The sequence below is a fragment of the Python bivittatus genome, unplaced genomic scaffold, assembly GCF_059951505.1.
Source record: "Python bivittatus isolate LINGU-HERP-01145 unplaced genomic scaffold, Pbiv_v1 ctg000190_np1212, whole genome shotgun sequence".
NCBI lineage: Eukaryota > Metazoa > Chordata > Lepidosauria > Squamata > Pythonidae > Python > Python bivittatus.
The window spans coordinates 19,261,002-19,283,182 of NW_028277042.1; the positions used below are offsets into that span (position 1 = coordinate 19,261,002).

Consider the following 22,181-nt stretch of genomic DNA (forward strand, 5'->3'; position numbering starts at 1 on the left):
GGAGCAATGTCCTTCACACCCATAAAATAAATCAAGATTGGCCACTTGCCTGGTGCTAAATAGTCAACAAAGCTTCAATCAGTTAACTTTATTCCACATTTTAAAAAAATTACAACAGAACAAGGATCTGAAAAGCCAAGGGACTTCATTTTCATCCACTCCACACGCATACTTGCTAAGTCACACACATAATCAGCTGCTTTAAACATGATCTGCTGAGTTTCAGCAGGACGGTTTCATCAGAGAAGGCCCAAACAAGTTACTGTATGTCCTAAAGGCTGATATACTTAATTCTCAAACTGGGCAAAGGTACAAAACAGAAATGGCAACAGACCTTGAATGGGCTCCTTTTTCACCTTTGTTTTATCATCTGTTGCATTTTATTCGTCGATTTGGCGGCTCCCTCCAGTGTTATGCCCAGACTCAAAATAACTTCAAATAACCCTCTAAGACTGAACTGCCTGAGTCTTGTTTATATGACTGAGAACGGTTTGCTAAAATGCACCAAGCAATCCTCTGCAGGGCTCTGGAATCTGCAGATGCGAAATTTCTTACCCTTAGCAAGGCCCTGCTCACTTGCAGCGGGCAATATTTTTTCTGCATGGCCGATGTCAAAAGTGGCAAGCCGTGCCAACAGACATAGGGGGAATATTCATGGACTGCTTTAGTCTGACACGCCTCTTAGGGTGGAGGATTGGGACCCTCTTTAACACCATGGTGGAAACATGATTGGTAGACCAAGTTCTCTCAGAAAGGGAAAGAAACGCTTGAATTGGCTTCTAAATAGAGAAACACGTACATCTTCTTCAAAATATACCAAGTGACAGCCCTGTGGCTTCACCTCTCTTCTTCCTCACCTCTATTCCATCCATTTCGTATATGTATTTCTTTAAATGCTGAAGTGCCCAAATAAGGGTGTTAGCCCCCCCCCCCGCAACAGCACCCCTTTGGACACCTCTTAGAACATGCAATTCAACTCACAAAAAGGTAAGGCACTATACAAAAAGCCATGAGACGAGCCGAACATTTCATGCCAGAATCCAACGGCAAACGTGAAGACTGGATTTTAGGTGATCCGGTGCAAGCAGTAGGAAGCACTGCTTGCTGCTTTCACCTGAAGGGCCACACACTACAGCCCCGAAGAAGACAAGGTACGTCTAAGCCCATTACGGCTACGTCTTTCTTTGTGCTGGTGGGGTAAATCCTGGGGAAGGAAACGGCAACGCTCCATCTATGCTATGCCCAGAGAACTCATTCACCCAACTCATAATCTTCTCTGGGACTTCAACCACAAATTCAGGGGTGTCCACGCCAAGCCCTCCGTGATGCCCAAATGATCCACGCATGTCATTGTGCAAACACCGCTCTGGCGAATTTGCACCTTGACATCAGACATGAGGACATTAAGTGCCAATGTGTGACGTCTTTGTCGTGCAGGTCTCTTCCTCCCACCCCCTGCAGATGCCCAGGCACAGGACAGAACCGCGTGATGCCATAACAGAATGAAAACTCATCCCTATTCGACTTAAGACAACCCTCAAAATAAGCTTGTTTTTTACAAATCATCAGGAAATACATACCTCCTCAAGAGTTGCACTGAATCTTCTGATTACAAGGATGCTGGGACGGGGACAATCTTTTTTTGATTTTTAAGCATGTTTTAAGCATAATTATCATTAGGAAATAAGTGGTATTTCATTACAGCATTAAGACCCATTAAACCCAATTGACGTTAAATGCACACACTCCTTGCCCAGGCCTGGAACATCTCCTTAGACGCAGGCCAATGCTCACGTTCTCCTGTGGCTTCAAAGCCCCACTACCAAACCATGGCAGCCTGCTACTACAACACCTCCCTTTCTGACCGGCTAAACACAAACCACGTTCCCCTTCAAAGCAGTTCGGTTAGCCTGCTTCCAAAGAGAGCCCGTGAACCGGGAGCCCAATGAAAGCAAGCTTCGTTGTGAAGGAACGGGGCACAAGCAGGGGGTCTGACACATACACTTGTCTTCCCCAGGTTGAGGCCATCCACGTGGGATGAGTTCCCTGGCGCTTCACCAGCAGACTCGTGGGGTACGCTGCTTGGGCGGGGGGGGGCGGGTTCTAGAAATTGAAATTCAACTCGGGTGGCAAGCCCCAGTTAGGGAAAGACGGCTGGACAGAGTTTTCTCATAGATGCTGAAACATTGCCAAGAGCTTCAACAAGAAGGGCACAGCCTCTGCTCTGCGAGGACCGAAGGCCTTGCCTGTGCCTGAATCCCGCCTGCACAATGATACGCTTGTGAAACCCAGCAGCTGAACTAAGGCAGCTTCTTCAAAAACAAGTTGACCGGCTTAAGAAACTCCGACAGGCGGCCTTCAAAACTAACTTCTTCTGAACTTCAAAACATACTTCCTTTTGAATTACAAGTTTCCTGAGTTCCTAACACCACCTCCAGTGCACAGGGGGGCTTTCTGACAAACCTGCTGGCCTACTTTACAACAAACTGCTGCGGTGAAATGAAAGAGACAACTGAGAGTTTGCTGGCTTAAGAGTTTTTGCATCTGCAGGCCTGACCTCAATGCCTCTTCTTCTTTGAACTCAATTCTAGACATACCCAAATAGCAGAAGAGGACTTCCCTTCAGGGAGAACAAACAGCCACTTGACACAAGCATCCACAGGCAGACTGCAGCCTGCTCCTATAGTTGCTCCATATTTAGCACTGAGATTCTGAACCTAAAAAGGAATGATCCGGTGAGGTGAGGAAATCTTAGATCCTGCCTAGCCTTGCAGGCTTTGGGTCCTCCAGTGGGGGAATCACAGGCCCTGTGAGATGGTCACCCACCCAAACACACCTCACAGGCCTTGGGGCAAACAGAAGAATTACACAATGGCGCTAAACACCACCTGCAACTTTTTGTTTCAGAGATTGTTTTTTTGGCTAGCAAATTCCAGTATTTATACGTGTCTCATGATTGGCCATTGTGGCTCCAGACACAGTCTTTCAAAAAGAGGAGAAATCAACTGGGAAAGGAAAGGAAAGGAAAGGAAAGGAAAGGAAAGGAAAGGAAAGGAAAGGAAAGGAAAGGAAAGGAAAGGAAAGGAAAGGAAAGGAAAGGAAAGGAAAGGAAAGGAAAGGAAAGGAAAGGAAAGGAAAGGAAAGGAAAGGAAAGGAAAGGAAAGGAAAGGAAAGGAAAGGAAAGGAAAGGAAAGGAAAGATCAGCAAAGGGGAAGGGGAAGGGGAAGGGGAAGGGGAAGGGAAGGGAAGGGAAGGGAAGGGAAGGGAAGGGAAGGGAAGGGAAGGGAAGGGAAGGGAAGGGAAGGGAAGGGAAGGGAAGGGAAGGGAAGGGAAGGGAAGGGAAGGGAAGGGAAACCCCGCACACTCATAACAAAGAGATCTGGTGAACATGACCGCATAACTAGTCCTCTAAAATCGTGGTACAGTGGTTGAGTTGATATTTTGGCTTCCTCGCGTAACTGTCCATTTCCCTCGGTTTTTCGTCTGCTTGGTTGAACTTGCTCAAAAGCCCGGCGTGGCAACATTCCATGGACGCTTCCGAGAGTGAGACATGTGGGGTTATAAAGGTATAAAACTCTGCTTGCTACAAGCAAAATGTTCCATGTATTTGTTAAACTCCATTGGTCATAGGTTGCACATGAGCAGCTTCTCCCCCCCCACCCCCCGGGTGCCCAATAAATACAAGGAACGCCTTTTGTGAGTTTCAGCATGATTGGGCAGGCTCAGACAGAAAATTCAGGCGCCCCTTTCTTTGCCCTCAGCATCAGCCGTCGGATTCGGAACCCGGCAAAAGGGTTTATCCACAGCAGAGAAGGCTGTCCCCCAAAGACGGACTTCATGCCTTCCCAGCGTAGCCTCCGCTCCCACGTGGGTTTCTCGCTCTTCAGCCTTTCGATCTCCTGCAAGTTAATTGGACATTTTATAGGTAGGAGTCTGAAATTCGGCAAACTCGGGGCATGGGCTGAGATTCAACCTCTCAGCTGGGGTGCAGCGTATGGGAGACTGGGATGGGTTGGGCCCGCGGGTCCAGACTGCAGGGGTGGGGGTCTTACTGTTTCGTCGTTGCATATGGAATGGATCTGAGTGCCAAACATCACGGCGGTGAACGTAAGAAACAGAAACCCTTCAAGGCACAAGAAAATCAGCAGGATCACAGTCACAGGTGGGGAGAAGTCACTGCATTCTGGAGAGGAAGGAAGGAAGAAAAAAGGAGGGTAAGTTTGAATCCATTCACGAGGTCTTTTTAGAATAATTAGCAAGTCAGAATAAACTGCGGGGTGGAATCCAAAACTGGCTTGCAAATGGTTGGAAGAAAATACAAAGGACTGTATTTATAGAAAGTTGTAAAAACATTGTACAATACACTGAAGAGACAAGCGTGTTACATGGGGGGGGGGTAAGGGTCAGAGAGGGTGGGAGCATATTACACGTTGGCCAGACAGTTTAGGGGATTCCCACTGGTTGTGAACAGTGTCATTCCTATTTTAGGGCTTCCAAAACTTTAGGTGGACTCCTGAAAACTTCATGCACACATCTTTAAATCAGAAGGCCTCTGGTTGGCCCTTTCCAACAATCACATTTTATTAAAAGCCAGAAGCTTTCGTAACTAATGTGGCTCTCTTGCTACAATCCGTTTAATAATGTTGGCAACAGGACAGAAAAGATTGGTCACTGACTTCCTAATCTAACCTTCAAGCCTAGGATTTGCTCGTGGTCTCCTATCCAAATCCTAATCAGGTGTGACCCAGCTAATTTCTAAGCTCAGATATGATCAGCCACCTGCTGAAATGGAACTACGTTACAGTTTTCACGGCTGCCCCAGCAAAATATCTGAGGAAACCACGATGGCAATATTCAACCATCATGCTGAATTGGGGTGGGGGGGAGTTGAGGGCCCCTTGCAGTTCTGGCACCACATGCAAACACCCCAATATAGCAAAAAATGACACAGACACATTGTGTTTTCTCTTTAGGACTATCGCAGCACGATCTAAGCATCATCTCTACCTCCATGCATAATTGAAAAAGGCAATTATTTCGAAAACAAAACTAAAAACATCGGCCTGTTGGAACATGTCACTCTACCACTCAACGAAATGCTCTTCTGGAAACGCTCCAGCAGTTTCCTTAACGAAACAAAATGAGGTGCATCTCTACCGAGAACCCACAGTCTGAACACTCAACGGTGGATTTCAACGTTCAGGGTTCGAAACCTTTCGGTGTCTATGTTTCAGAAAGGGAGTCTTCTCCCAGAAAATCGAACTCCCTTTGAATTTCCTTTTTCAAGACCCATCTTCCAATGGTATTCCATCCTTGAAGATAAGGTTGGAAGAGATAATGGTTCCTCTGCAAAACCTCCTCCAAAAAGAGTGAGAAGGTCCCTTATTTAACCAGATTTAGGCACCCACTGAATTATTTAATAAGAACTGTTTCTCGTTTTAAGGTATTATTTGGCCTTTCTACAGTTTTAATCATTCCGGTTTATCTTCCTCCTCCTTCTTGATGGCTGCTTGCTTTTGTAATCAATAACTTAAAATCCTTCCCTGGTTTCAGATTGGCACCGCAGTTTCTTTATGACACTGTTTCTCAACCTTGGGAACTTTCAGATGTGTGGACTTCAACTCATGCTGGCTGGGGAATTCTGGGAGTTGAAGTCCACACATCTGAAAGTTCCCAAGGTTGAGAAAACTGCTTTATCGTCATATGGCACTTGAATACTCTACTAGAAAAAGCGATTTAGGCGTGCTTAAAATCAATCAATCAATCAAAGGCCACGGGGTCACTTACCAATCCACTGATCTCGGACACAGGAAAAGAACTGAAACCCGCACAGGACGAGAGCATGAGCTGAAATTAGAGCTATGTACATCTGGAAAGGAGGGGAAGATTTGGACATCAACGTTTGCAGGGCACGTCTGGAATGCTATCATGAGTCTCCCGTCCATTACTTCCCATCTATTGATTTATTTTCTCCATCTGGAGGTCGCCCGACTTCACCATGACTCAGGGTAGCTTACAAATCAAAATGAAAAGAAGACTATGCAGATCAGAGAAAAAGAACAGAGCTGATGGGAAGGCAGGACCGAAAAGTTCAAGCAGCAAAATAATAATAATAATAATAATAATAATAAAAAAAAAAATAAAAAAAAGCTCAGCCACCATCCTAACCCAAGGAAGGTTGAGAGAAAGCTAAAAGGGTTAGGCAGGATAGATTTCTGGGTGGATAATATTTCACAAGGCGGGCCCCATCGCCAAGGAGGTGATTGTAGCATTAAAGCATCACCGATATTCTGACTTGCAAATTTAAAGGTTCAGCGACATTCCTCCCCCCGCCAAATTTGGTGCGAAATAAATAACAATTCCTACTCACAGTAAAAAGGACAAAAAACCTCTGGTTCCTTTCCCCCACACAGTTATTAACCCACGGACAGTGATGATCCATCTTCCGAATACATCGTTTGCAAATGCTGATGGAATTGAAAAAAAAAAGGGATAGAAAAAAGTTATGTGCCTTTTGGAGGCAAAAGTAGAATCCATTTCTCTGAAAATCCAAGGTAACTGCATACAATAAATGAGCCAGATATATTTACTCTTTGATGAACTAGACAAAACTTTCCAGATGAAACACTGGAAAGAAAGAATCAGGCCTCTATAAAATTATGTAATCTATTACCAAAGCAACTAAGATAAATTAAAGATCAGCTAGGAGATACCACTCTGGCTTCAAACCCACCGATCTTAACTGTGAAACTCTAACCTATAACATCAAGTCAGGCTACTGGACTCCTTAGAAACATGATACAGGTCAGATTTGTGTCCTATGCTTTGGTCTCCCGTGTAGATCAAAGTACTGGAAACAATGGAAATCTTTGGTGCCATCAGGCTCCCAGCCTGCTCTGACTTTTTTAATACTTTTTCAGCAGGAAAAAAAAAAATGGAAAAGTAGCAATGCGAAAAAACATCTTTTCAGAATCAACCCTATCTCGAAGAATGCCTCTGAGCTCCAAATGGGCTTCACAAGCGTTCTCGAAGCATGAAAACGCTGGGAAGGTGTTGTCCAGGGCTTTGTCTGGAAGTTGCCCCACTTGCCCAGGATGAAGACAAAGATGACGAGGCAGGTGGCCTTTGTGGCTGGGCCTGCATCTCCTATGCAGCCATCTGGTAAAACCACTCCCAACAGTAACTCTGTAAAAGCACCCACAATCCATTCCCAAAGTTTAAAAAGCATCCCCCTGCCCCTAAAAGTTGGAGATTCCCAGGGTTATGATCTTCACGTTGAACCAGCAAGAGTATTTCTGATAGGGGTGAGGATACACCACAGTACTTTGCTACAAGTCTCCTCTGGAACACTTCTATTATTATTATTACTATTATTATTAAACTTTATGGTCACTGTACCTCCTACAATGAAATTAAATGCCATCCCCAGTGCACCTTATAAATATAAAAACCATAGAATAAAAAACACACATCCTTCACATTCTATTCACCACTGCACAACCCCTGATGCTGCATTAATACTGCACTATACGATAGAATTCAGTATAGTTGCAGCTCTAAGATAGAAGCTATTCTTCAGCCTATTCGCCCTTGTTTTCATTATCCTGCACCGTCTGCCAGATGGTCATAGTTCAAAAAAAGAATGTCCCGGGTGGGATGGGTCCTTAAGAATCTCTTGAGCTTTCTTAAGGCAGCGGGAGCTCTAAAGTTCTTCCAAAGAGGGGAGAGGGCAACCAGTGATCCTCTGGGCAGTGGTGGTAACTAACGGGGAGTGTGCAAGAACATTTCTGGCTCTGCAGCGGTAGAGAGTCAGGAAGATGACCTTCAGGGAGACAGGCAAGAACCGTTACCTAAGCAAAAGGGGCTGAAACATTTTTTTAAGTCCTGAGAAATGAGATAACATTCAGAAGTGGCTCAGGCAGATTCCTCCTCCATTCCCTGAACGGTAAGAAGGAAGACTCAGCCAGACTTGCAGGAATCTGTTATTATAGCCAATCTCAAAAGCAGCTTCATTTGATGTCATGGTCTGGCCTACCAAGGGGGCTGACAGCAGCTGGGATGGGGGTAGGGGTGGGGTGGGGCAGCATTTTCATCTGCCTTTCAAACAGGGCACTCATGAATCATGGTCTGGAAAACGTGCTGCGGTTCTAAAGGTCGACAAGCAATACCATCATTTTCGGCAGAACTGAGCGCTCCCCACCTCCCCCGGCCTTCGACGTTTGTAGGAATCCTCCATTGAACGTGGTGAGGGGCTGAGAGAGGCTGAGCCAAACTGAAGCAGCAGCTGCACTCAAGAAGCCAGCACCTAGGAAACAACCCCGTGGTGCTCTCTTGCTGAGTGTGTTCAAACAAAAGGGAGACAGCTTGAAAAAAGGAATGACCTCAATCCATGCTTCTGGGACAGAGGAGAGGCCACTTAAAACACGGAGAGAAAAGAAAGGAAGGAAGGAAAGGAAGGTAGGAAACACAGCTATGCTTCAGAGAAAAAATGTGAAGATTTAAAACGTTGCTGGGGACAAAGAGACGCATCTCTGAATGTAAGTTTCTCTAGCATTATGCATTTCAACCCAGGAAGGCACTTTTGGACAAAGCTAGGGTGGGAGTAAGTATCTTTTCCCCCATGTTGTAGTCTGGATGAAGATCCCTGTATTTTCTCCAAGAGAGAAGCTGCTTTGAAAGGAGACAACCCCAATGGGACCACAAGATAGCAGTGAGGACATTAGCTTGTACCTTGGTTCCAACTGGACAGAGTAGTTCCTCAAGATATGTATTCGTACGCTGGCATAAAAACAAATCAAGGGCGCTAAAGATACCTGCAGTGATGGGCACGTTCTGGCTTCACGCTGCAACACTTGGGACACTTGTAGATGACTTCACCTGGTTTCAGCTGCAAACTCTCCATGTACTCTTTTGTAGCATTTCCTTTGGGAACAGCACCCTAAAAAGTCAGAAAGACCAAACTCAGTGATCCAGGATGAGGCTATTTATTTATAGTGGACTCCCTGATCTCAGGTTCTCCAAATAGGCTGCACTTCAATTCCCAGAATCCCCAAGGCTGTGATGGCTGTGGGATTATAGGGAGCGTGAACCCACATGGTTGAGAAAGAGTCCTCGGCATGGCACCCAAGACGGTTGGCCACTTTACTCACTGGATCCGTCAGCATCGTTCTTAGGTGAGAAGACAAAGCAAGCACAGCCAAGCAGTTGAAGAGGACCCCATTGACCAGGGAGTACCAGAAGTCTTTGGAAGGCAGCAGCATGACAAAGGTGACCACAAAATCTGCGTAGACCACGAGAAGCCAGGTCATCACGGCACAGACCATCCCGCAGCTGTCACGGATGAACCAGACGCGATCTCCCACGTCACACTCGGAGGACGACGAATCGTAGCAGTCATTTTCAGCAAGCAGCGGGTGATGCTCAACTTCACGCAACCTATGCCCAGATGACTGCATGATTTTCTGGACTGGCCCTGTGGAAAAATAACAAATGGGTAGCTGTGTACCAAGGCCCCCAGACACCACAGATGTCATCTTCTATTATCAAGGGGTGGAAACCAATCTTGGGGCACAGCTTGCATTTCCCAAAACAATTTTTTTCCCAGGGAAAAGGAATTTAATAAGAGACTAAAGCAGAAGACTGAGATAGAATTGCAACCCAGAGTCCCTTTGACAAAAGAGGCACCCATATCAATTGAAATAAAGCCATAAATATCTGGAAGAACCCAATATTTTTCCTTTTTTAGAAAAATAAAGTTACAGCTGTTAGAACATGTATGTCACTAGCCTGTTATGGCCAATTCCAGCCATCAAATCATTTTGGCATCCAGTGGAGGGGAGTGGCTTGAACAGCATTTCCGTTATAATTTTAAGTCACTTTGCTTTTAATCGATTCTTTAATACCTCTTTTTGCTCTCTCTCAGCCCTAGGGAAGCCCCCCTTTTTTCTCCTGCAGGATTTTCTGCCTATTTTCCTCTTTTATTGGATCTGAATTGACTCCAGTCTCTACACTTACAGACATTTACATCTCTTCCCACATTTTCCCTTGCTTTCCATCTACAGGTTTTTCTGAAGCTTCTTTCTCAGCTACCTCTCCTTTCTCCATAAAAACAAAAGTCTGCAAGGTGTGAAATTCCCCAAAGAGACAAGGATGCTTCTGTAGACTCCTTCATGGGCCAATCTTGAGCCTATTACAGAAGACAAGCAAATTAGACCAGGTGGAGTGGGTATCTGCTCTTGGACTCACTAAAAACTAACATAATTACATTAAATACGTCTCAAATAAATTCTAAGTGTCATTAAAGATTACAAAAACTTGGAAGCAGGGCAGAACACAGTAACAGACCTAACAGTCCATTCTATTCAAATTTAATCCAGGCAAGTCAAATGCAGTGGGAAGTACTCCAGAATCAGTGTGCCCAAGGTTGACCTTAACAGACACAGCACCAAATATTTAAGATCCCAAGGGTCAGATTGTGGTTTTTTTCATATTAGCTGCCTGCATATGATAAGAACTTCCAGAAGTCCCCAAGTCAGCTCTTGACTCTGCAACCAGGTGACTTAAGCCAGATTTCCCCAAGATGGTGGCCTGCAGATGAATTAGAACTGCCACTTCCAGAACATCCAGCCAGCATGGCCAAACCACTCTCTTGGCTTCATTTTCATATCTGCGACACGAGGCCAGTTATCCTAGGGTTATCTTACAGAATCCTTGGATCCCTGCCCCTCATGGTTAATTATGATCGGCTTTCAACATCCACAGCGCAGGAGGAAGGCATGCTGTGATTAATACATTTGATACAGTATTGGGTTTATTTTATGGGTGGGCTTATTATTTTATTATTTTGGAGAGGAGTGGGGTTGCTCAGTGATGTTTTGGATTCTTAGCTGTCCAAAACTTTCTGGAATCAGTGGCGCAGAAATAAAGCAAGCCCATAAATAAATATGATGTGTCAAGAATTTGCAATATTCAAAAGCGGTCTGCAAACTATCTGATGCAGATCACAAATCAAACATCTGCTCCTATGAGGATGGAAGAACAACTGATCTCACAAGGTTCACGAAAGCAGAGAGAATCACTAAAGTACTCAGCTGAAAAGAAAGAGACAAAGAGACAAAGACATGAAAAGAGTGGGGAAGAGGTTCACCATACCACACCACAATATCCAGATCTCTGCAAGGCGTTTTAATAAATGCTTGCAGCCAGTCATCTAATCCCAGGAACGGTTTCCTCACCATGTCTGGCTCCTCAAAAACAATCCTTGGAGAGAGAGATTCTCAAAACTAAAGGAGTAACACCATCCTTCCACCCTGAGAACTGTTCATAGTACAGGGTAGGTTTCAGAACTCTCAAAATGGGCTGATTTGACCACCTCAATTCCAAATTAATTGGTTTGAAATTCATGTTTCTGAACCAGCATAGCAACGGATGTCATTACAAAGCATTCTGGCTGCAAGTAAAGACAGCTCGTTATGCAACCTACAAAAATTGGAAGCTGGTTACAGAGAGTCAAACCAATTCTTCCACCTCATTCCTTGTTAGTTTCCCAGGGTTTCAGAAAGAAGACATTACAGTCCTATCCAGAGTCGAGAAGATGTGGCCTTTCACATTATCCGTTCACACACCATTAACCATCCCTGGAAGCATAATTTGAGCAGCCCAAGTGCCTTTTCCAGTGTAGACCTCAATCTCCTTGCAGTCAAGTGATAGATTTCTCTTCAAAAAAGGTGGCTTACGTTGCTTAAGTTACAGGCAAGCAGGAAATAAGAAATTCAGGATCATCTGTGCGAACTAATTTCCTGGTTGCTAGTATGAAGTTGCCTCTTTCGTTTCTTCAAATCCTTTCCTCAAATTCATGTTAAGGCATCAGCACAAACTTTTAGTTTCCATGTCCTCCCAAAACACAATCCAGCCATAGCATATGACTGAAATAAAAATAAAATAAAAGTCTCCCCGTCTTTATCACTGCTCCCTTTTCTCACAGTTCTTCTGGATCGGCTTCTTAACTGTAAGGCCCTTGTCTCCACTTACACTTAGTATAACAGGGTGCTCAAGAGATCCTCTTCCTCCTCCTTGATTGATCAATCACTGGGCTTCTGTTGTTTAATGCTGCTTGCGTAGGCCTGAATATCTTTGGCTGTACTAAATGAGATTACCTTTTAAATTAGTTGCTTTCATATGGGAACCAAGTATGATTTCTTTTTCAAAAAATCAGCCTTCAGGGAATCAAAAGTTCCGCTTCCGATCCGTCTTTTGCTCCTTGTTTGCCTGGCCAGCCTGCTCTTCTCCTTGCACATAGAGGATTTTTGCTTTGCTGGTGGGAACATTTGCTGAACCACGTTTGGTGTCTTGAGTGAAGCTCTAACAAGCTTCACTGAGGCATAAACTGCCTCATTAAATCAAGGCTCGCTGGGAAAGGAGGAGGCCCCAGTGAGCTCCCAACTATTTGAACAGAAAATCAAAGTATTATGAACAGCTGCAGTGCAATCCTCTAAAATGCCAGGAATAGCAAAAAATCCTAGACACGCTTTTCATCCTAAAATCCCTATTGATTCAGTGCTATTACAGCCAATGGCAAAGAGCAACTCTGAAAGCACTTTATTGATTTGGCGATATCTGAGCAGATGATTCTCTGTTTCCCCGCAAATGACAGCTTCCTTTCCCCTACAAACCAGCATACTTGCTTGCAGTTTTAGAGGCACGTTCACCAGTTTGAATATTATCCTTGATTTATCACAAATCAAGGCGTGAACCTGGGCCATGCAAACTGAACAAAACAAGGACAGAAGGAAAATAGGACCGCTTCTACATCCTCTTCCTCGCTGCTACTATAAATAGGGAACAAAGCTGCCGTGAAGAGGCCCAGCAGATACAAGGTGGATGTGAAAGTCAGTAATGCAAACACTGCCTCACAGGAGAAAACTGACTCGGTTGCTTTAGGTGAGGCTCATAAAAGCGAGAAAGGAGCAGGCTCAAGACACAGTTAAACTAGTCAAGGTAGACTAAAGTTTGTGGAAAGCTGTTTCCAATACTGAAGAGATAATTTAACCGATATTTCCTGACAGTTTAACCCATTTTAAAAGGCCAGCTACCAGCCAGAATTACTCAGGTCCTCCATAAAGCCTGCAGAATCTACAGTGTAGTTGGAATGGAACTGGGTCTAAGTTCAGAGTAGGAAACTGAAGATCAGAAATGCCTTAAAGATGGAGAGAGTGGCCTTTCTCTTCTTCTATTCCGCCCTCCTTGCAACATCGGGGTCAGAAGAGGACGTCCCAATTTCCAAAAACGTTCTGCAAACTGTATCTGCCTCTATTCAAGAGTCACTTTGTATGAGATGGGCAGCTATATCAATGTGATATATCAATCAATCAATCAATCAATCAATCAATCAAAAGCCCACTAGGTAGAAAGGAAAAGGGAGACACCAGAAACAGATGGAAAAAGAGATTAGAGAGAAAGGAGAGTATGAAAGAATTGTTCTATTAACATTCGCTATATCGGAAAGTGGATTACTAGATCAAATCAATTAACTGCTGTGGGAGCTCAACATCCTGGGTCAATGGAATGGGTCAGACACAGGTCAGGTTTCTTTATTCTTGGCTTACATAATGGACAAACCTACTTGTGAGGGCTTGGCGAAAGCTTTAAAAAAAGCACACCTTCAGCTTGGTGCTATATCAAAGAGCTTTGAGAAGCCTCAACATTATATATTTCCTTTCCTTTCCTACCTACCTTATATGACTGACATATGATCCTGGTCTGTGGCAAATGGTTGTTTCACTCAAACGGGTGAACAAATCAGGATCCAGTCAGGCTTTATGTCTGAACCACCCCGATGCTTAAGATCCTTAGGAATCCAACTGAAAAAGTACACTCTGCAGCAGTATAATATCCAATCTTGATGTTGTCTTTGGAAAATAATCAATAATACACACAATATCCTAACAATGACTTGATTACTGTAGGGAAATGGAAAGCTTCAGTTCAGAGCTTCATCTGCGGAGCAACTCTCTACAGCAAAAACCTGGTTCTGCTTTTTCAAAGATGTGAAAGTTAAAAGACTAATTGTTAGGTAGGGGGAAGGAAAGACCGCATAAATGGGTGTGACTTGTTGAAAACCAAAAAATGTGATCAAACATTAGACTGGGAAAAAAAAATCACTCAAACCTCACACTGATGCAGACAGCTTTCACATAAAGGATCTCTTTCAAACCACAAATCTTTTAGACAGAGCTCAATTGTTTTTGCAGCTTTATAAAGTTGCCTATATTAATCTTCCCCAACGTGGTGCCCTTCAAGTATACTGCATTGCAGTTCATGCATATCCTAGCCCGCACACTCTTAGCCAAGACCAAGGGAGTTCAATCGCGTCTATTGATGGCAGATACAACACTTTTAACTTCGGACTTCAAGTCTGTTTCTTCAGGCACTACAATATCAAATAAGCACATTTTGTCATTTGCTACATAAAGGCAGTAACTATAGGACACAGGATGGTGGAGGAGTGACCAGTAAGACGCAGCCTCGGCTTAAAATATTAACAGTACAAATAGTTCAGCTCATATAAACAGAGAAATGCCAGTCAAGTACTCATCCTATGAATAATGTGAACTCTTGATGCCTACCTGCTGAAAATACATCTCCCCCCATGAGAAGCTGCGATTTAAAAAACAGCCTAGTCATGTGTGCATGGCAACTAGCCACAAAAATCGGTCAATCTCACTTCCCTAAACTGCCTATCTGGTGGAAGAGACTCCCACAGCTTTCTAATTGAACAGTTGCGGCTGGTTCACAAACTTCACAACTCTGTCTTTACACACTTGCGGCTTTGCCTTTGCCCACCTGAAGAAAGTTTGTAAATGGGACCTGGGTAAGAGGTGTAGAGATCTCTAAGGGGGGATGTTTCTAATGGCAACCTACTCTGAATCCACAGGGAACAAGCAGGGTGAAGAATCCAGAATGCATACATACCTGTCAAGGACAACTGTTAGTCTGACATCTTGCTGTTCCTTTGGACTTCTAAGATGCACACGGTCATATTTGGTGTAACCTGCACAAGCATAATAAAACCGCTGGTTGGTCACAGTCAGAACAGCCTGAGGGAAAACAGAGCGGAGCGTCACCTGGAAAAGACCAACCATCTGCCGAACATGAAAGCGTATGCCCATTTCAGAAGCACTTTTGACCTCTGGCTCACTTATCAAGTTCAAGCATCTCCCTTTCTCTGGATTGAATCCTGAATCTCTAGGAAAAGGAAAGAGATGGTGAGAGAGGCTTTTCATTCCTCCGAGGAGAGGCTGCGGTTAACAGACAGCGTTATCTGCCGTCAGCTGTTTCAGGAAGTGTCGAATTCAGGCCATTTGCCCTGCTCACTTGTTGACCAGCTGTCTGCAGGCCATTTCCATATTCCTCTTCCAGAGGGTTATGACCCATTTGGAAGACAGAATACATTCTGTCCATGGGCTGCACTGGAAGACGCTCTTCAACTTGCAACTGATGCAAAATATGGTAGCTAGAATGACTTGGAACAATTTTTGTCAGGGTTAAAACTTCTACTTCTCTGTCTTCAGGTATTATTCATCGGCTTGAGGCTGGCTTTTAAAGGCTTGGGACTTGGGTCCCTAAAGGTTGTTTCTGTTACATGAAATATATCCCTCTCTGGTTAAATGAGGTTAGACATTTCTTTCCAGGGCATTTGTGGTACTTTTTTTCCCCAGAAGTTGCTTTGTCAGTCACCAGCTCTGTTCAGTTTTAGGTGCTAAGCTATTATTTTATCTCCCATGCTATCAACTACGCTGCAAATTTAATTTCACTTCTGAGTTATTGTAGCATATATATTTTTACCATGTTATTATTCCTCTTTTGCTATTTTTAACAGATATCTGTGGGTTCTGGTTTATTGATTTTTGCCATTAATGTTTTATTTGATTTACTTTTATCTTATTCTAAGTGGAAAATCTAAAGCAACCTAAAATGTAGGAGAATGCAGAGTCCGTTACATAGCCAAAATCCCAGGGTTTACATGGAAAAGGAAGATGACAGCAGATCCAAGGGGAATTGCTAGTTGAGGGCAAATGCAGAGAAGAGAAGAGAAGAGAAGAGAAGAGAAGAGAAGAGAAGAGAAGAGAAGAGAAGAGAAGAGAAGAGAAGAGATCATTAAGGAAAAAAAAAATAAAACCCTTCCCCAAACAGTTCTTTCAAGAAAACTCAACAGTGCAGAATGTGCAGTAAATCCATGCATTTTGTAAATGAACCAATCTAAGTTACAGCAGGGACTTTCTCCATACCAAGTCAAGCCATACCTTCAGATCATTAAACTGACCCTAGTTGTTAGCAAAACGGGGGAGCAAAGTGTGCTTTTGAGGAAGGGGAATAAAGGCTGTGATTGTAGAACAGAAAAACCCACGGATTCCAGTATCTGGATCCTTGGGAACTTTAAGATGTGTGGACTTCAACTCCCAGAATTCCCCAGCCAGCCATGCTGGCTGGGGAATTCTGGGAGTTGAAGTCCACACATCTTAAAGTTCCCAAGGTTGAGAAACACTGATCTACACTAATGATGCCAGCAAAATTGTGGTCTACAGTCAAGATACTGTTTCAAAGATCTCTTTGGAAACTGGTGCTCCTTTGAGTCAACATATCCTGTCTTAGAGGAAATCAAGGCAGTCAGGAAAAGCAGCAGCTGCAGGAGGTTGAGGCAGCTTCTAAGTGCCCAATTAACCCCCTGATTAATTATTCCAAGTATTGCACGTTCAAGGTCACAGTTGCTCCGCTACCGCTAAGGGTGACTTGCTTGTAACTGAATATTCAAAGCAATCCTAAAGTTACATATTTTTCCATGGATGCCTCTCCTTGAGAGGACCAGCTGTGATTTAAGCAAACCTACTCACTGCCCTGAAGCTAGCTTCTGCTTTTTTCTTTTTTTTTGCATTTCCGAGCTCTCGGTTGCAACATATCCATCATCGGTTCTTGAAGACAATCTCTTCCTACTTACAAGTTATGAGGGTGACATGTTCTAGGCATGAGGATGAAGGGGGCTGGGAAGTTCTGCAGGCCACCCAAGTCCTGCCTGACCCACATCATGTGGCACGGCGTGGTGGTTACATTCTGGGAGTTGGGCTCCTTTTGTCCAGATTTGGGACCTGCTTCAGGTCCACAGGCGTTTTCATCAGCAGGGCTTTGTGAAACCATGATGTCACAGAGCTCTCCCCAGGTCTTTGTGAGCAGGGCAGGGCAAGACAACAACTTTGCTGAAGGAGCTGAGATAGGAACATAGGCATCATGTCCAGAGTCACATTAACAACATGGCGACAACATTCCCGTGAATATGAAGCCAAACCTTTGAAACTGGTCACCAGCATCACCCTTCACATGTGGGAAGATTAAACAAGTCTTTGCTCTGCTGATGATTATAATAGCTCAAGAATGCTTTTCTTTCTGCAGGAACACCCATGGCGACACACAATGCAGACTTTGGAGCCTTATGACAAAAAGGAGCCCATCTTTTCTTCCTACCAGCAACCAACCAGGAACGGGCAAACTAAGAACTGAGTAACTGGGCAAACCATGGTAGGCTTGCTACTTTGCTAATGGCATTTGTAATATAACTCAGAAAGATGTTGTGTTCTTTTTATTTAGCTGGAACACTTGACTGTCCACATTATTCCCCCCCCCCTTTTTAAAACTGAAGTAAACAGGTATCTATTTTCTAACTTTCCACTCAGCAGTCTTTAGTTTCTTCCCTAAGGCACCGGTTTGATCTGCCCTCCACCTTTTGCAAAGCGTCCGTCCTCTAACTACTGCATGCACTGGCCAAATGGATATGCAGATGGCCACCGACCGAAGTAAGGTGATGTGGCGGGGGAGGGGGTTGGCACCTGTTTCATCCAATTATTTCTATATCCAACACTCGCTCTTCCTGAGGCAGAATTGCCGCTAACGACCTGCAGCACCTTTTAGAGCCATCCAATTACTGTTGGGTTGTAGTAATTGCACAGCGGCCAGGCAGGGCATTGGCCTGATGACACGAAACAGTACAGAAATAACCTGAGATTTTGCCAGACAATGAGAAAGCCTGCCCATCCTTTTGCGTGTCACTTCCCGAATGCACTTGGGAGGCATGTTCTAATTCAGTATCAGAGCATGCTTTGCGTGCAAAATGTCTGTTTCTTTTTCCTTCAGAAAAGGAACTAAATCTCAGGCCCTAAGGAAACATTCTAGTTAGAAAGGATAGTAATCAAGGAGATACCCTAACAGCCTGAATTACAGTAGTTCAGGATAATCCATTTCACATTATTCTCTAGAAGTATCACTGCTAAGAGCTTTGGATAGAATTCTGTTTCAGATTTATAGCTGGAAAAACTGAACCCAAGTCCAACTCATCACAACGAAGCAAGCCGGTTAATTCTAACTTTTAAGGAAATGAACGGTGCTATTTAAAGGGTTCTTTCTCGCCCCCAATTTAATCGTCTCAGGCTTTTATGCCTTAAATGAGAATACATAGTGTTATGAAAAGTTCCATTAGGCATCAACAAGGATACTTATGAGTTTAATAGAGAAGGAACTGGATAGTCTCCAGAGATTCTCAACTTCAGCTCCCATCAGTCCATCACCCATAGGAAGGAATTACAGGAACTGTGGTCCAAACATCTGGACTACAACTTTTTCTGTATTTTTTTCCTATAAAATATCAATGGAAGAATTGCCTACAGCTCTCTCGCTAGCTCAGGATTTGCTAATAAATGAATAATGTCAAATAAAGCCATTAAAAACCCTCAAAGGTTCTGCATTCTGGGGTAATATTCCTACTGTATTTACAGACACTCACTAAAATTAAAACAACCCCCCCCCCTTGTACATAAATAATGCAAAAAGGTACAGCAGGAACTATGCAAGAACACAAAACCTGTGTATCCTTTCACACAGGCAATCCCATTCTGGTTTATTCTGCAGTCTTCTTCAATCATATCATGCGCAAAGGAAGTTTGGAAGAGCAAAAAGCTCCTTAATTTCTCTCCTGGAAAGACAAGCGCTGACCAAAGAATCATCTCCTGATTATCAGCATCAGGTTCCCGGCATACAAATGACCTTAGCAGGAGATAATGAAGACAGAAAGCCAGCTGTCACATATTCAGTATTGATTTTACACCAATCGAGGGCACAGAAGCATCTTAACTGAAAAATCCAACGTTCTTGTTTACTGCTGCTGTCTCGGCAATCCTGAGCAATTGAGGCTAGTGCCTAAAAAAAGAGGAGACGCTTTATTCCCCAGAGCGGAGGCAAAACAGGGAATTGAAGACGGGCATTAAGCAGGAACAAAGCAGGATTGAAAAAGCTTGTTCCATGGAGGGAGGACGGCCTCTCCCACCCTGGCATCACCCGCCGGCCCGGCTGGCTGGCACCCTGGGGATTGGGACCCTGCGTCCCAGGAGGGTGCCACTGGTGGAGGGCACCTCAAGGAACCTGGCACCTGCTGGGGAAACTCCAGCAGCTCATTCCCGGAGCCAGAGCCCCCTAGAAGGGTTGGGCTCCCATCCCCATCATCCCCAGCCAGGGTTGCACAGAGGAGGGCAGGGGCGGTGGGGAGTGATGGGAGATGGAGCCCAACCCGCCTGGAGGAGACCAGCTGGGAAAACTCCAGCAGTTCCCCCCACCAAAATTGGGATGGGCGTCAACTCCCATAATCCCCTGCGACTGGGGATTATGGGAGGCGAGGTCCAGGGCAGGAGGGGGAGACACCTGGCGGACAGGAGGGGCTGGCAAGGGGCGGGGCCACCAAGAGCGGCGCCGAAAGGGAAGAGCCGGGCGGGGCGGGGCCGGTGGGCGGAGCCTCCGCGTGCCCCGCCCTCTGCCCCTGACAGACTCACCTCGCTTCGGTTCCTTCAGGGCTCTGCCTGCCGCAATCCCGGCTGATGACGATGGCGGCGGCGGCGCCAGTCGCGTCCCGGCCCATCCCGGACTGGGGGACCCGTCCCCGCAGGCCCCGCCGGCTGAGGATCCGTCGCCGCGGAGGAAGCGCCGAGCGGGCGAGCTCAAGCAGCAGCCCGGCGCCTCGCGCATGCGCCCCGTCACGCGCCTTTGGCCCGGCCCTCAGGAGGGCAGGGGGACGGCCGCGCATGCGTCGGAGGGCCGGGTTGTCCCCCCAAGGGGATAGAGGGAGGGAAAGGAGCATCGCTAAAGTCAGGGCTTCACGACGACGTCAGAGGGAAGAGGCTTCCCCGTTTCTCTCATTTTGCTGATGGACCGGAGTGGGGGGAATAAAACGCGCGTGGCCTGTGGCCGAAGAGAAGGAAGAAGGGCGGTGTTTTCCTTTTTGTCCTGCTGGACTACATGCCGTTTGCTCCGCAAATGGCGGCCGTCAAATGGCATCGGAAGTGACGTTTGCATGGGTGCGCCTTCTTACGGCTCCAACTCTAGGGCGTCCCTGCCCCGGCCCGGCCGGACCCGCGCCTGCGCAGAGCGCACGCCGTTTCTCGTGGCCTCGCTTGCAGAAATGCTGCGTTCCCCAATTCTGCAGCTGCGCTGGGCGTGGTAGGGCGGCGCCCCCCGCGGCTTTCCGGGCTGGTCCTCCCCTTTGCAGTGCCTCTGGGCACGTGCAAAATGCTTTCCGCTCTGTTCTTCCTCGCAAAGCTTTGCACTGGAAGTCTAACCGTTTCCAAGGAGAAGTCCAGCCCGGCCTCTGTGCGACCCTCCCTGCTTGTGAAGAATGCATTTTATGAATGGGTTGATGCCTTTAAAGCGCTTCTTAGCAGGGGGCTTGCTAAGCCAGCCTCGCAGGGGAGCGGTGCACTGAGCCACGCAGGGGCGGGGCAGCGCCGCGGAAGAACCGCGTTCAGTTCTCGTTGCAAGCCGCAAAAATGCCACAGACTTGATAGGTGTAGGGTTTTCCTGCCGCTGCAATTCCGTGCCTCGCTGGTCGCTGACCGTCAATAAATACAGTTGCAATTCTTATTACCATTGCGAGAACACGCATGATAATTGCATGTCGGTTTGCTCGGCATAAATCCTTCCCCTCCCGTTTTTTTCCCCCTTCTACCCATGAGAAGGGAATAACCGCGATTGCAATTCCTGGTTCTGGCCCCCTTGCAATGCTGGTGGTCGCCTCAAAGAGAGTGAATCGTCTTAAAACCTGGGAGAGGTGCACCCGAAGTTCTCCGCGTTTTAAAGGCATGCCTGGATCTGGAAGCGCTAGAGACGCTTATTGTTCAGACCGCCCTTTAAAATGCGAGGCACGGTCGCCACGGTTGCCTCGGCCACCAAAATGCATTCTTCCGGGAATGGGATGACAGTAACTTAATTCCTTCAGTGCACAGTTACTTCCGTGCTTTTGAAAGATCCTGCAGAACTTCTTTGGACGAAATGAGAACTTCTGCATAAATGCGAAATTGAAGAAGTCAGTCTCTTTCTGTTGACGGAGTATGTGTCCGTATCCCAGAGTCCTGTGAAAAAAACCTTGGAAGAACCTATTCCTGTACTCATTTGCTGGACGAAGTTCTGCTTTCCGAAAGGCAGAAATCACTTTTCTGTCTTTAACGGGGACTGCTTTGCCTGTGGCCGCCAGGGAGCAGCCTCCGATCAAAATAAAGAGCCTTGAAAAGTCAAGCTTTGGAGGCATCGTTTCAGTTTCCTTGGCCCCAAAGCGCATCCATAGCCCGTAGTGACAGATCTTTGGGGACTGTTCCGTTGAGGCTTCAAGTTGAAGGACCCATATGTTTCATTATTCCCTTGCATAAACTCTCCCCTGCACTCAGAAAGCTAGCCTCTCAAGAAGAAAGGTTCCCATAGAATCTTTTCTGCTTTCCCCCTTATGTGTAAAGGTCTTTCCATGCAAAAGCACGTTCCCATTTCAGGGTAGTGAGAACACTTTGGGAGATCCCAACGCATGGCTGAGGCAGAAGGTGCTCCATGTGCAAAAACCGAATTACGCACGGCTTGGAACCGGGCCCTCCGAAACGCCTATTAGCCAAAGTCGCTGGGCTGACGGTAGCTCCTGCAAGGCAGCAAAAGAGGGATTACAGTGGACGGTGTCCGAATGGTCATCTTCTCAGGATGGATAACTTATTTATTGCCTTCCTTCTGACAATATTTGTAAAACTTGGCAATCTGCAACTGATGGAGTCCAGCTGTAAGTTCAGCTGGGATCCAGATGTTTCCAAATATCTGTACATCTGTTGCTTTAGAGT

The 22,181-nt window shown here is 45.7% G+C and overlaps 1 protein-coding gene across 1 annotated transcript; it reads right to left on the minus strand.

The window, feature by feature from the left end:
• Positions 1–73: 73 nt before the first annotated feature.
• ZDHHC7 (zDHHC palmitoyltransferase 7) lies at positions 74–20,306 on the minus strand. Its single transcript, XM_007432108.4, has 8 exons — positions 19,866–20,306; positions 14,971–15,049; positions 9,150–9,472; positions 8,814–8,938; positions 6,371–6,467; positions 5,788–5,869; positions 4,053–4,183; positions 74–3,899 (listed from the first exon to the last, which is right to left on the minus strand). The coding sequence occupies exons 3-8, from the start codon at positions 9,453–9,455 to the stop codon at positions 3,723–3,725; spliced, it is 918 nt and encodes a 305-aa protein (XP_007432170.1). The 5' UTR covers positions 9,456–9,472; positions 14,971–15,049; positions 19,866–20,306; the 3' UTR covers positions 74–3,722.
• Positions 20,307–22,181: the final 1,875 nt, after the last annotated feature.